General features: G+C 36.6%; 1 protein-coding gene across 4 annotated transcripts in view; it reads right to left on the bottom strand.

Annotated features, from left to right (window-relative positions):
- Positions 1-2,212: 2,212 nt before the first annotated feature.
- Positions 2,213-14,910, bottom strand: part of GPHN (gephyrin) — a 642,872-nt gene continuing 630,174 nt past the window's right edge. For all 4 annotated transcript variants that reach the window (XM_040641766.1, XM_040641767.1, XM_040641768.1 and 1 more), the window contains 3 exons: positions 12,884-12,987; positions 4,253-4,349; positions 2,213-3,205 (listed from right to left, as the gene is read on the bottom strand). In XM_040641766.1, the coding sequence (XP_040497700.1) occupies positions 3,072-3,205; positions 4,253-4,349; positions 12,884-12,987 (335 nt within the window). In that variant the 3' untranslated portion in view covers positions 2,213-3,071. The remainder of the gene's footprint in view (positions 3,206-4,252; positions 4,350-12,883; positions 12,988-14,910) is intronic.

The raw sequence follows: 14,910 nt of genomic DNA on the forward strand, positions 1-14,910 counted from the left end.
TCCTCTGGCATCTCAAACACATATCCAAACCCATCATCTTCTCTGAAAAATTCTTTTTTTGCTAATGGTTTAACATTTTCTGTCAGATAAGACCAAAGAATTTGATTTATCTCTTACTCCAATACCTTCCTTTCCAGATTTGAAATCAGTCATAAAACTCTTTCCATTCTTTATGTCCAGAGGCACATTCATCTGTCATGATCTTCCCACTACCATCATTTGTACCACTAAAGTGAAGGCTGTCATCACCCCAGCCGCAGCACCACAGCACTTCTTAACTGGTGTCTCAGTCCAGTTCCCCCCAGGCCAATCCGCTGCCAGACCATTTTCCCTAAAAAGACAGTTCTGTTCCTAACACTTCCCTGACTAGGAGTCTCTAAACAGTTTGATATCTCTAGAATATATCTAGACTCCTTAACCTGGTATTTAAGAACTTCTTAGTTTAGGCCTCAAACATGTAATGTACTTTTTTTGTCTTACAAATATATGTTTTCTGTTTCTGTAGTTTGATGTTTAAGAGTATGGACTCTGAAGCCAGATTGCTAAGTTTGAAACCTGGCTTCTCTAACTGGCTATGTGACCATAGACAAGTTTCTTAATTTCTCTGTGCTTCAGTTTCCTCATCTGTATAGAAATAATAACCCTATTATTGTTGTTGTGAAAATTAAAACATATGAAAAGTGCTTAGAAGGTACCTGGCATAGAGGTGCCTGGGTGGCTCAGTCGGTTAAGTGTCTGACTCTTGATATCCGCTCAGGTCATGATCTCGGGGTCATGAGATTGAGCCCTGCATTGGGCTCCATGCTGAGAGTGGAGCCTGCTTGGGATTCTCTCTCTCTCTCTCACACACACACACACACACACATGCACAAAAAGCACCCAGCATATAATAAGCTCTATACTATGTATTTCACTGAACAAATATTTACTGATGCCTACACACATGTATATCTGTCAGGAACTCTTCAAAGGACCTGGGAGTAATATCAGTGAACAAAATAAACAAAAATCCTTGCCGTGTGGAGCTTACATTCTATAATAAAATTAATTATTATTAATTGTCCATAATCCTCTGTTTCTGGAATAACACCTTCCTCCTGCATCATCATCGTTAAAATTCTACCCTTTCTTCAAGATGCACCAAAATCCCATCTTGCCCCTTGAAATCTTACCTAGTAGGAGGTTTCTCACTTGAACTCTTCCAACTCTTTAAATCTGAATTATAGCATTTATCGCATTCTATACACTCTACCATGTATTATCAAATATCAAGCATATTAAATATTATGGTTACTTGTACATTTTTGTCATTTCCCTTGATGGAGTAAACGTCAGCCATTATCCCTATACAACTTTTAAACAGCAGCATGACGTACCTTGTACCCAAGTACAGTTGATACTTAATAAATGTTTCCTCAATGAATGTAGATAAAGAACACTTTGCATGATCTTTCATTTAAATTCTGTTAATTAATCTTATGTTCTTTAACTGAAAATATAAAAGATTTAAAATAGAGATCATTTTATTTTCAACTCTAGAAATATCAAGTATCAGTATCAAAATTTTCTTGTTTACTACTTGGCTTTATTCATTACCATCATTTGACACCTTGTTCACTAGTAGCCCAATTTAGTTGTTTGCTTTGCTAAGTATACCCTACAGGATATTTAATGTCCCTTGTTACCACCACTTAGAAAGTGCCTCTAAGTTTTTATTACTGGAGTCATGCGGGTAGAGTTTATTTTGTTTGTATATTTTCTATGTGTAGCACAGATTTTTCCCATTTCTCACTTCCTTCCTAACATGATAAAAAAACTTCCAGTTACTCACCAGCAATTTTCTGGTTCATTACTTATTCTTTTTCTCCATTCCAAAGAACTGTAGATGTTTGAAATTTGTTTTTATTGCATCTATAATAAGACATCAGTTTTTTCCTCTGTATCAAGTTTCTTCCCTCTAGATTTTCTTGCTATTCTCTAGCTATGACTAAAAAGACCAGACCAACTGTAGGTTCTCTCGTATTTTCTGATTTGTATTTTCGCAGTGCTGTAGTAAAATACAGAGATATTATACCACATTTTCAATCACCTTTATACCACTTACCCTTGCCACAGCATCTTAATTAGTCCTTTCGTCCAAGCAGAACCTCATCAGAATGGCAGGACCATCTTCTCTTTTTTAATAACAAGACCAATACAATAGATTTTTAAATAATGATCAAGGATTTTTTTTTTATTCATTAAGTTTCAGTATCATTACAGAAAATGTTATGGTACAGAGTTGTTTAACATTATTTTTTCTTTGCTCTTGATTTCCACATGAATGCTGGTAACACTAATATCTGTACAAGATCAGTCTTTGATTTTATTTTTTGTTCTGTACAATTTTAAATGTATTGGTTAAAAAGGCTGTCAGCACTTAAGGAAGCATTTTTCCCCCCCAGTTTGTTTATTCAAATAAAAGGTATCCAGTTACTGCCCAAGAGTACTGTGCCTTGAGGCTACTGGGGGGAGGCGCCTCCCGGATGCTCTGCGGGGAGGGTTCTCCCTGAGGCAGGGCAGGGCCTCCACCCAGTCACTCTTTTGTTGGCACTGTGCACATAAACACGAGATACATGATAAAGAACAAGCAAAAGCTCTCTGAAAAGCAGTTATGAAGCATACTAAGAAGGGAAATCCAAGTGTTGTCTACGCTAGTATAAATAAGCAGACAGCCTGATTAAGAGCATAATTAGTTGTATTTTAAAGATGAGAAAAACACAAGTTCTGCAGGCACCTACTGCTGTCTACTAAAAGCTATCGCTATCAGACCTAGCATTGAACACACAAAGCAATTTGCAAGAAAGGAAAAATTTGCTTTGATATAATCAGAATAGAGTTGTCTGTTAAGATTTATTTTTAGGTGTTTTTTCTTTAAAAGGTATTTAAATTCTTTTGAAATATAGTTCAAGATGTTGACTATACAGATCAACTTTTATCCAAATCAGAAAAACTAGCTGTGCCGTTGCATATTACAGGATACAGTCAATGATATGTGGACATGCATCAAAGCTTTCTCGCTCTGGTGACCATCATAGCCGTCCAATGACCATGACATCCACCACCTCGCCCTTGTGGAGCTCCACATACTGCTCTGTCTTCGGAGGTAGCATCAACAACCCGTTGGCACTGCGCATGCTCATCAGACGGCTGCTCATCTGATTACCTAGAAAGAAATATCTCATTACAGCAGCAACATCACAGTGCATACATTTGGAGCCCTTGCAGTTCTTTTCAAAATAAACACCAATGAACAGAAACACAGGTCTTTGAGAGAAACAGAGACGATCAACCTTCCCCGTCCCTTTTCCAGGTAGCCTTGCTACTGTATCCTACTCCCTTCTCACTAAACTTTAAAAATAAACAGTAGAAATTATTGCTTAAAGGAATAAAACAGGATTTTATAGCATTATGCAAAATGCCACAGAATTTCTCAGTTCAGGCTAAAATGTTACGTGTGTCTGAAAAGAGAGGTTTTTTAAAACTTATTTTTAAAATGACAATAACCATATCTTTAGTGTGTACTAAGTGCCGGACTGCACAGCGGGTAGTTTCCTTAACTATCTTATTTAATTTCTACAAGATTCAAAAGAGGTTAGGTAACTTGCCTATGGTCCTACTAACTTGGTGGCCAGTTCAAATGCAAGTCTGGAGGAAACACTGCCTATGTATTCGGTCACTATGTTAACTGATGTTTGCGCTTGAAAGGACCTTTGTTAAAAGGGTGATACAATTTTTCTGGAGACACATCAAAAGTTAGGTAAATATGACTAGAATACTTGGGGATAAAAGTTTAAATTCTAGAGGAGTTAACTATAGAACTCGTGAGTTATCAATATTGATTTCTCAGTCCTTAAATTTTACCAATATCTAAGGTATAGTAGTACTCTCCTTTTTCTACAACAAGAATTTTATACTCAGAACTTGGAGGTTGAACATATAGATAAAAATCTTCCATAATTTGACAACTGTATTTCAAAAGTTTATTTAGAAATATGGTACCATGGAATAAGTAAACTGTTATTAAAATTTTTTACTCTTGTTTTCTTCTTACGCTGTACTGTTTGGGAATAATTTAATTCATCTAGTCTTTCAAAAAGGACAATGTATAACAATTACAAGATTCGGTGTACACAAGGAAGGAGGTTATACATAAGTTTTGTGTTTTAACAGAATACATGCATAGAAATACCCACCGGTATGAACGACTAACCTGTACTCTGTGCCCAAGGCAGTGGTTCTTGGTGATGCCAAGTCAGTATACACCGATGGTATTCTGGGCGAGGATCCAGTTTTACGTCACATGATAACTATAGAATACAGAGTAAATGAAAACAAACTTGATCACCCGATCATCTCTTAAAACTACAGGGTGGTGGAAGTTGTGCAAAGAATAAAGTAGACATGGAACATATCCTGGCATTCTGCTGTTTCCACCACTGCCATCTTATGTTCCTAATACAGGAAATCCAGAAGTTGGGTTGCTCTGGTGAAAAGAGAAAAGAAGGCTAAGAAGTTGATATTCACAGTGGGGAAAAGGGCAGATGAAAAAGATAAGGTTTATCTTTGAAGTCTAATTTTATGGGCTGATAGCACAGATACCTCTGACCTATGAATTGAGAAATCAAAGAGATTTTTTTCAAAGCAGATTTTTTTAACACTGAAAATAAAAGATATAGAACTAAAGAAACAAATAAGCTCAATATCCATTTATATGTCTGTCAATCTGTCTGTCCATCTATCCAATAAATATTTACTGAGACACTCTTTAGCTACCCATTCATATACCTACCTTTAACATAAAAGGGCGAGTTACTTTCTGTTTCTCTTGAATATTCCCCTAGTGTCCCAATACTGATATACAATCTTGTTCAAGGCAAATAAAAGTAGTCTCTTCTAAAAGTTATACCATTTTTGTTTAGCATGTCACTGGTACTAAAAGAATTCCTCTGAATGAGTCTTTGCTGGGCATCTTTCATATCGTTCCAATAAGAATAAAATACTTTCTAACATAGCAACTTCAGTTTATACAATATGGAATGACTAATCAACCTTTAACCTACAGCCATTAAAAAAATCTATTTCATTAAATTCATCCTGAAATCTGATAAATTAAAGTAATAATGTGTTGGTAGCAGGTGCCTAAGAGGTATTCCTTGAACAAGTTTATATAGTGTATAATTATGGACTATAGCCCATCCAAGATTACAATGTTAGTGAATATAAGACTTGTTCATTTTTCATTAGCACAATAATCATTTGTTACTCTACCTTAAAATGCTCCAGAAACCCTTTATCCAACTAAAACAGGTATTGCTTAGATCGATGATAAAATTACAACTTGAAGATCCCAGAAATTTTGATTCAAGTAAGTCTATCTCCAATCCATTCTGGTTATGCTGTTTTTAAACATTTTAATTATTCACTCTGACAATCCCTGCTTTTCCTCTGGAATCCCGAATAAAATTCAATTCTAAGGTGTTTTTCCTTGATTAAATCATACTCAACACTTTCTCTTGATATTGCTTATGTTTATACTCTATTTCATATCTACTGAGGGGTAACTTGCCATTATTCCAAAATTATTGCGTGCTTACTTGACGTCAAAAATGTCTCTCTTTCAGTCCCTCTCTGTGTGTATGGGTGTTTGCCAGAATGAAACTAAAGAGCCATTCGCGTGGCTGTGTTATTTGCTAAGTGTTTAAGCAGATTTTTTCCCTTGGCAAAGGCACAGATTGGCTCTGGGTAGTACAGTGGAACAAATACCAGGATGGGATGATATCTGACATCCAGGTTTGACTCCCAGTTGTACTGCTAACGGGTGTCTGTATTAGCAAGTTATTTTACTTTCCTATACCTGTTTGTTCATCTACAAAGTGGGGTTGTTTGTTTTAAAGAAAGACATTTATGGCAATTTAAGAAACAGAATTGATTGCAACAAGAGATGAAACTGACTTGATTTTTATGGTATTTAACTAAAATGCAGAATACTTTAACCAATATATTTAGTTGTACTGACATTATAGTTCTGGCATATTATATCACTTAGCTTAAGAAATCACTTACTTACTATGAGTGTCAGTGCTTACAAGAATGATGTACCATGAGTAAACACAGACTTTTTTTGGGGCGGGGGCGGGAATTGATGTTTCACTTCAATGACTTCTTCTATTCATTCAAAATTGGAGTGGGCTGTGGACTTGGACTGTTTCTGCTGTTTCCTTTTGAATATTTTTCTGACACTCAGTAGTCACTCAAGAGCCAAAGCTGTATTATGTGGTATAATATTATATGGTATGTTCTACATGTACATTTAAGGGAGAAAATTAGAAAAAAAAAGTCAACAGAATGAGAAGATAAGCCACGAACTGGGAGAAAATATTTGTAAAAGACACCTAATGGAGGCCTGTTATCCAAAATATACAAAGAATTCTTTTTTTTTTTTTTAAGATTTTATTTATTTATTTGACAGAGATAGAGACAGCTAGCGAGACAGGGAACACAAGCAGGGGGAGTGGGAGAGGAAGAAGCAGGCTCATAGCAGAGGAGCCTGATGTGGGGCTCTATCCCAGAACGCCGGGATCATGCCCTGAGCCGGAGGCAGATGCTTAACGACTGCGCCACCCAGGCGCCCCTATACAAAGAATTCTTAAAACTCAATAACAAACAACCTGATTAAAAAATGGGCAAGGGGCACTGGGATGGCTCAGTTAGTTAAGCAACCAACTCTTGATTTCAGTTCAGGTAATGATCTCAGGGTTGTGAGATCGAGCCCTGCATTGGGCTCTGCACTCAGCAGGGAGTCTGCTTGAGATTCTCTCTTCACCCTCTCCGCTCTCTCTGCCCCTGTGTGCTCTCTCTCTCAAATAAATAAATAAATCTTTTTAAAAAACAGGTGAAAGACCTCAACAGATAACTCATTAAATAAGATATACACATGGCAAATAAGCATATTAAAAGATATTTAACATCATATGTCATTAGGGAATTGCAACCTAAAACAATGAGATATCATTACACACCTACCAAAGGCAAAAATGCAAAACTCTGGCCACACCAAATCCTGGTGAGAATGTGGAGGAATTGGAACCCTTATTCATTCCTGGTGGGAATGCACAATGGTACAGCCACTTTGGAAGACTGGTAGTTTCTTACCAAATTAAACATACTCTTACCCTACAATTTGGCAATTGCACTCCTTGCTATTTACCCAACTAAATCGAAAATATATGTCCACACAAAAACCTGCACATGGGTTTATAAGCAGCTTTTTCCATAATTGTCAAAACCTGGAAGTAATCAAGGCGTCCCTCCATAGGTGGATGGATACATAAATGGTGGTACACCCAGACAATGAATATTATTTAGCACTAGAGAATATGAGCTATGAATCCATTAAAAAATATGGAGGAAACTTAAATGCATATTGCGAAGTGAAAGGAGTCAATCTGAAAAGGCCACGTAATTCTGGAAAAGACAAAACTATGGAAATAGTAAAAAGATCCAGGGTTAGCATGGAGGGAGAAGGTTTTTAGGGCAGTGAAAATACTCTGTATAACAGGACAATGGTAGTTACATGTAATTATACATTTGTCAAGACCCTCAGAATATACAACACCAAGAGGGAACACTTGGTAACCCTGGGTGGTAATGATGTCTTAGTGTAAGTTCATCAGTTGTAACAAATGTACTACTTTGGTACAGATTTCAATAGTGGGAGAGGTTATACATGTGTGAGGACAGGGGCTATATGGGAACTCTCTGCACTTTCCATTTAATTTTGCAGTGAACAATGTACCAAGGACACTGCTCTGTAATCACTGTTGTCAGTAAGGATAGCTGCCACAACATCAGTTTTAAAGAAGAGATGGTGAATGTTAAAATGAAAAATAAATGAAGATTCGTAAGAACTCAGCAAAGTCAAAGAGAAGTCCTCTTTTTCTCTCTTATGATAATGCGGATTTTTCTTATTTCCTAAATTTAGCAAATATGAAAATAGTGAGCAAATTCATATTATTGGTTTAGATGTCTAAGTTTTATAACTCTGACTTTCTGATTTGATCAGAATACTTTTTGAGACACTTGCCAAAGACCTAAACGCCTTTGGAAGGTTTGTTGGCAGTAATGAGGAAAAAGAGAAAGCTCCAGAAGATTCAGGGGAATAGGCTGGGACTCAGGACTGTATAGACTGGAGGAGAGTTTGTGAGAAAATAGATGACCAAAGGGGATTCTATTTGGGTGGGAGCCCAAAATAACATGCTCAAGGCCTTGGTTGGTCTTGGGTGCCTGGACTTTGCTCCAGTCTGGTCAAAGCTCCAAAGAGTGGTTATAGCAGCTTTACACTAACTTCTTCGATAAGTACTATGAAGTTATGAGGCACTGATTTCATTAGTCTACCAGAGAGATCCTTGAGTTTATTTACCCTGTAAATCATGTGTCTAGAATTTATCATGTAACTTTAAAATCTTTGCACATGGATCAGTTTCAAATGAACTTTTCCAAAATGTTTATAATCTAGTTATATTTTTCATTTCCTAATAAGTTAAAAATGATTTACATTTCTTTAGATCATGGACAGTTCTATAATTTTCAATATCTGTTTTTTAATCCACAGGCTGTAATATTCTCATTAAACAGGCATCCAATAATATCTTGATGATCAACGACTGATCTTGTCACAATAAACAGTTATATTTCTCTCTACAGTTGCAAATACCTAAGCAATTTTCTTTTAAAGATTTTATTTATTTATTTGACAGAGAAAGAGAGAAGCGAGAGCACAAGCAAGGGGAGAAGGAGAAGCAGGCTCCCCGCTGAGCAAGGAGCCCAATATGGAACTCGATCCCAGGCCCCTGGGATCATGACCTGAGCTGAAGGTAGACACTTAATTAAGTGAGCCACCCAGGTGCCCCAGCAATTTCTGAACAAAATAAGCATTTTGCTAAAATGCTTTGTATTTTACTGTTTATGACATCAGGCAGAAAGCATTCGCCAAGTTCTTATAGCATGAGGTCAGTAATGCTCAAGAGGTAAGATGGACAAATTAGAATAGTCCAGTAGAGTTCAACATGCCCATACTCTCCTAAGACATGCTGACCTGGTGCCATGGGAGATGAAAATATTTTCCCTTTCCCTTCTCTTAATCACTGTCTGAGGTGGGCTATTAATACTAACAGGAGTTATCTCAGGTATATCTAGAGAAAAAAACTGACAACAAGGGGCTGTAGGGTACTTTGATGGGATATTAAGGAAACACATTAAGGAAACACAAAAGGATATCTTTTTGTAGAAACATTAGGTTAATAATTCAATGAATTAAGATATGTTTCTGACTGTCTACTGAAAACCAGAAGTATTTCAACGTCAACCATAACTGACCAAGGACATAGGGCAAGTGTTTATTCTAAATTGATGTTTGTCAGAATGCACTGATATAAAAGGATGACATTTTTTTGTGCTGACCTTTTAAAATAATGTAGCATTGCCCTAACCATAGGCCAGCTGCATTAGATAGAGCACTGTGAGTCACTGACACCAGCATTTAACAACCACCTCACTTCCTGAAAGCAGTAAGGATTGGGAGAGGCTGTGATTATGGCAACCATTTTGGAGAACAGTAATAAATCGTGTCTGTAAGCTGCGTATTGGCTGGTCAGAAAATTGAGACAACAGGTTTTACCATGTTTCAAGAAAGGGAATAAAGTTATGTTCTAAAAATAGCAGTTATGTCAGGAAAGTTGTGGGGAGGATTTTAGGAGTTAAAAACAAAAGAAGTAAACAGCCAAACACACTGATGACCCATACTGACAGTCCCAGTGACACTGCTCTGTGGAAGAAAGGAGTCTGACTGATTCTTAGACCAATTCTCAATTCCACGAGTTGACAGGAATGAGCAGCACTGTGAACAATGTACCAAGGACACTGCTCTGTAATCACTGTTGTCAGTAAGGATAGCTGCCACAACATCAGTTTTAAAGAAGAGATGGTGAATGTTAAAATGAAAAATAAATGAAGATTCGTAAGAACTCAGCAAAGTCAAAGAGAAGTCCTCTTTTTCTCTCTTATGATAATGCGGATTTTTCTTATTTCCTAAATTTAGCAAATATGAAAATAGTGAGCAAATTCATATTATTGGTTTAGATGTCTAAGTTTTATAACTCTGACTTTCTGATTTGATCAGAATACTTTTTGTTCATTGATAGCTTTTTTCTTCCTCTTCTGTTAAATTTAAAATAAGACTACTGCTATGATTATTGAAACAAAAACCCAAAATAATTTGTTTTCAGAAATATCTAGTTGAACTTTTACTAAACTTTTAAGAAAAGGAGGATATCTCTTCCTATACTAGTCTACAAAATCTCAGTATTTAAAAGGTCAATGTTAAGAATATCTGAAGCCTAGATTTTAATGTTTTATCCTATTTATTCTCACAGTAATATTTTATTAATATTTCTTATTCCTCTTCTATGCCTTGTGTTCTTCCTGTCAACTAATCATAGCATTCTGTCATATCTGAATTTATTTCAAAACTCTTGAAATGTAACAGTTTAGGTATTTGAAAAAATGGATATATACACACAAAAGATTAAATTGGGTCTCCTTTTTTTTTACACAATACACAAAAATCAACTCAAAATGGATTAAGGACTTACATGTAAAACCTGAAACAGTAAAACTAGAAGAAAATATACAGGAAAAGCTTTTTGATATTGGTTTTGGCAATGATCTCTAAGATTTGACACCAAAAGCACAAGCAACCAAATAAAAAATGTGGAACTACATCAAGCTAAAAAGCTTCTGCACAGATACGGAAACAACAGTATGAAAAGGGAACCAAGGGAATGGGAGAAAATATTTCAAACCATCTATCTGCCATGGGGTCTATATCCAAAATACAGAAGAATCTCTTACAATGCAATAGCAAAAGACAAATAACCTGATTTAAAAATGGGCAAAGGAGTTGAATAGACATTTCTCTAAAGAAGATATACAGATGGCCACTAGGTATGTGAAAGAGCGCTCAACATCACTAATCTCAGGGACATGCAGATCAAAACCACAATGAGATACCATCTCACAACTATTAGTATAACTATTATAAAAAACAACAACAACACACAAGATAAATATTGCACGAATGTAGAGAAACTGAATACTTATATAATGTTGGTAGGAATGGAGAATGGTTCAGCCACTGCTGCTAGAGGGAAACAGTATGAGGTTTCCCCTCAAATGAAAAAGAGAACACATGATTGAGCAATTCTGTTTCTGGGTATGTATCTTAAAGAACTGAAATCAGGATCTCAAAGAGATATCTACAGCCTCATGTAGCATTACTCACGACAGCCAAGATATGTAAACAACTCAAATGTTCACTGATAGATGAATGGAGAAGGAGAATGTGCTATACTCATACAATGGACTATTATTCAGCTTTAAAAAAGAAAGATATTCTACCATTTGTGGCAACATGGATAAACCTAGAGTACTATTATGCTAAGTGAAATAAACCAGTCACAGAAGGATAAATACTGCATGATTCCACTTACATGAGGTATCTAAAATAGCCAGTCATAGAAGCATAGAATAGAATGGTGATTGTCAGAGGCTGAGGGGAGGGGGCATGGGGAGTTGTTGCTCAATGCGTATAAATTTTCTCTTCTGCAGGGTGAACGAGTTCTAGAGATCCCTTGTACAACATAGTACCTATAGTAGACAACATGGTATTCTGCACTTAAAATATGTTAAGAGGATAGTTCTCATGTTAAATGTCCGTCCACAAATCAAACACATAAAAAACAAACAAAACCACAAAAGAACACAGGAAAATTTATGGAGGTATTGGCTATGTTGAGTACCTTGACTGTGGTGATGATATGGGCATATGCTTATGTCCAATTTCATCAAAATATTCACATTAAATAGGTGCAATTTTTTGTATATCAGTTGTATCTCAGTCAAGCTTTTAAAAAAAGCAATGGCTTGATACTGTAGGTTATATTGCCAAGAAAACTGTTCATTAGTTATACAGAAAGTGTGTTATATAATCAGTTGAGTAGTAGTAAATCAAATTAGAAGTTAGTGTTGGTGGAGAAAGGGACTCTAATTTCTAGGTGACATTTACTATAAGCATAATTCCTCAGTCTTAGTTCTCCTTTTCCACACAATGTGGTCACCCTTTCCTTCTGATTCACTAGTCTTCTAGTACAGTGGTTGTTTTTTTCTGGACTATTTAAAATTTATCAGTGAAGTCTCAGAAAAAGTGAGCAGATAGGCTGCTGTCCTGTGTCAGTTTGCGCAGGGGAAAGGGAATTCTTGTCCCTCTTTCCGTATAGGTTTAGTTTTAGGGTAGTGCTAGCCTCATTCTATTTATCATTTTATCATTACATATCCACTTTTTTTTTTTTAAAGATTTTATTTATTTATTCGACAGAGATAGAGACAGCCAGCGAGAGAGGGAACACAAGCAGGGGGAGTGGGAGAGGAAGAAGCAGGCTCATAGCGGAGGAGCCTGATGTGGGGCTCGATCCCAGAACGCCGGGATCACGCCCTGAGCCGAAGGCAGACGCTTAACCGCTGTGCCACCCAGGCGCCCCTACATATCCACTTTCATATGGATTCTAGCTAGAGAAAATGATTCACTTTGGAAGTCATGGAATAATGTGGGCTGGGAATAAAAGGGACTCTTTCCCCTCCATTTTCTATCACGAAAGGGAAAATATAACCACATTTTCCCCTCAAAACTAATATAAAATTTTAGATGTTTGTTTTGGGCAGTTGGGAAAGCATATCCTTAATGTTATTAGGCTTGAGTTTTGGTTCCTGGTCATTTAGATAACGTTACCCTGGCTTTGATGATGGTTGGCCGAGGATCCAAGATGCCCTGCATCTTTCTCAGTGCAGGCACAACAAAGAGATTGCAGGTGACCACGGCTGACACAGGATTCCCTGAAAGTCAACAAAGCAGTTATTTATAGTATACATATAAAAATTTGCCAAATAATTCTGACTGTCTATACCTTCTTTCATCATAAAGAGTGAGGTGACTAACCACTATTCTTCCTCTTCTAAATCCCAAAGGACTCCAGAATAGAGCCACAATCAATGAAATGCCACAGAGGGTGTAAACATTAGGTCTACCAGTAAAATGCAGAAACTTCTGATTCCCAGAAATGTTTATTTCCACTTTCCTGAGAACTATACATTGAAAGCCATTACCAATCTTGATAAATTTTAAGGCAGATTCTACTTGCTATTTTTAAGACGTTTTAAAATTGCCATAGGCTGGTGACGGTTATTAAGGAGGGCATGTATTGCATGGTGCACTGGGTGTTATACGCAAGTAATGAATCATGGAACTTTACAACAAAAACTAGGGATGTACTGTATGGTGACTAACATAATTTAATAAAAAATTATTATATTGAAAAATAAAATAAAATTGCTATAGAAATACATGCTTAGAACAAAAACATTTAGAAAGTAGGTTAAGCATAAAGAAATGTATCCATAATCCCCCTCTCTACTCAGAAATTTCTTTATATTTAAAAAAAAAACCTAAATGATTTAAGATGCAAAGGACTTGAAGATGAATACTGTTATGGACTAAATTTTGTCCCCTACAAATTCATATGTTGAAGTTTAGCACCCAATATGACTGTCTTTGTAGATACTAGGGCCTTTAAAGGGGTAATCAAAGTTAAATGAGGTCACAGGGGTGAGGTCCCAATCCAATGAGACTGGTGTCTGCATAAAAAGAGGGAGAAACACCTGGAGTGCATGTGAACAGAAGAAAAGCCATGTGAGAACACAGTGAGAAGGCGGCCACCTGCAAGTCAGAAAGAAAGATTCAACAGAAACCAGCCTTGCTGGCATCTTGGTCTTAGACTTTCAGCCTCCAGAACTATGAAAAAATAAATTTCTGTTGTTTAAGCCATTTGGTCTGTGATATTCTGTTACGGCAGTCTTAGCAGGCTAATAAAAAGGTCAAGTTCTTTTAAAGTTGTAAGAAAAATTTGGGGTGCCTGGGTGGTGCAGTCAGTTAAGCGCCTGACTCCTCGTTTTGGTCCAGGTTGTGATCTCGGGGTTGTGGGATTGAGCCCCACGTCAGGTTGCTTGCTCAGTGCCTAGTCTGCTTGAGACTCTCTCTTCCTCTCCCTCTGCCCCTCCCTGCCCCCTGCTCTTTTTCTCTCTCAAATAAGTAAATTAATCTTTAAAAAAAAGTTATAAGAAAAATTTGAGGAATTCGGTTATACCTTTCCAAGAAGAAATCTGGGTGTGTCATGCACTTTGAAGGAAGGAAAGATACACAATGAAAAAAAAGACTGCGCCGAGAACCACAGATTTAGTTTCTTGTGTGGTATTGTTAACTAAACAAACTGAGCAACTCTTTTTTGTTCAGAGGTGAGTTCCAAATGTTTCCGAATCTAATTTTACTCTTCCACAAAATGAAAGGTTTGGACTATAAGATTCTCAATATCCCTCCTGGGTCTAAAATTCAAATTTTATTAATACTAATACTTTTATACAGTGCTATTGAACATGTGTGTATACACTGGGGGTGGGAGATGGACTAGTAGATTTTTGGGTTCCCTTGGCCTGGCTGTGTGCTGCTAATTGCACTATCAAAGTAAAAGGCAGTGGTTAGTTTAGCCTATTATTAGCTAAAACCATACCTTTAATTTTCTTCTACCTACAAAAGTAGTTGAGAGTAGATTTTTTTTAAGTTGTAAAAAGTGATGAGTAATAGTGATTTCAAGAGAAAAATAAGTTGCCCAACAGCACAGCAGACTCTTAATGAAAATTAATTGCTTTTTGCTTGTCTCAAAATACATAGATGAAAATTTTTATGGAAAAGCAATAAAAAAAAGC

This window comes from Ursus maritimus, unplaced genomic scaffold, assembly GCF_017311325.1.
Source record: "Ursus maritimus isolate PB19 unplaced genomic scaffold, ASM1731132v1 scaffold_25, whole genome shotgun sequence".
NCBI classification, from domain to species: domain Eukaryota; kingdom Metazoa; phylum Chordata; class Mammalia; order Carnivora; family Ursidae; genus Ursus; species Ursus maritimus.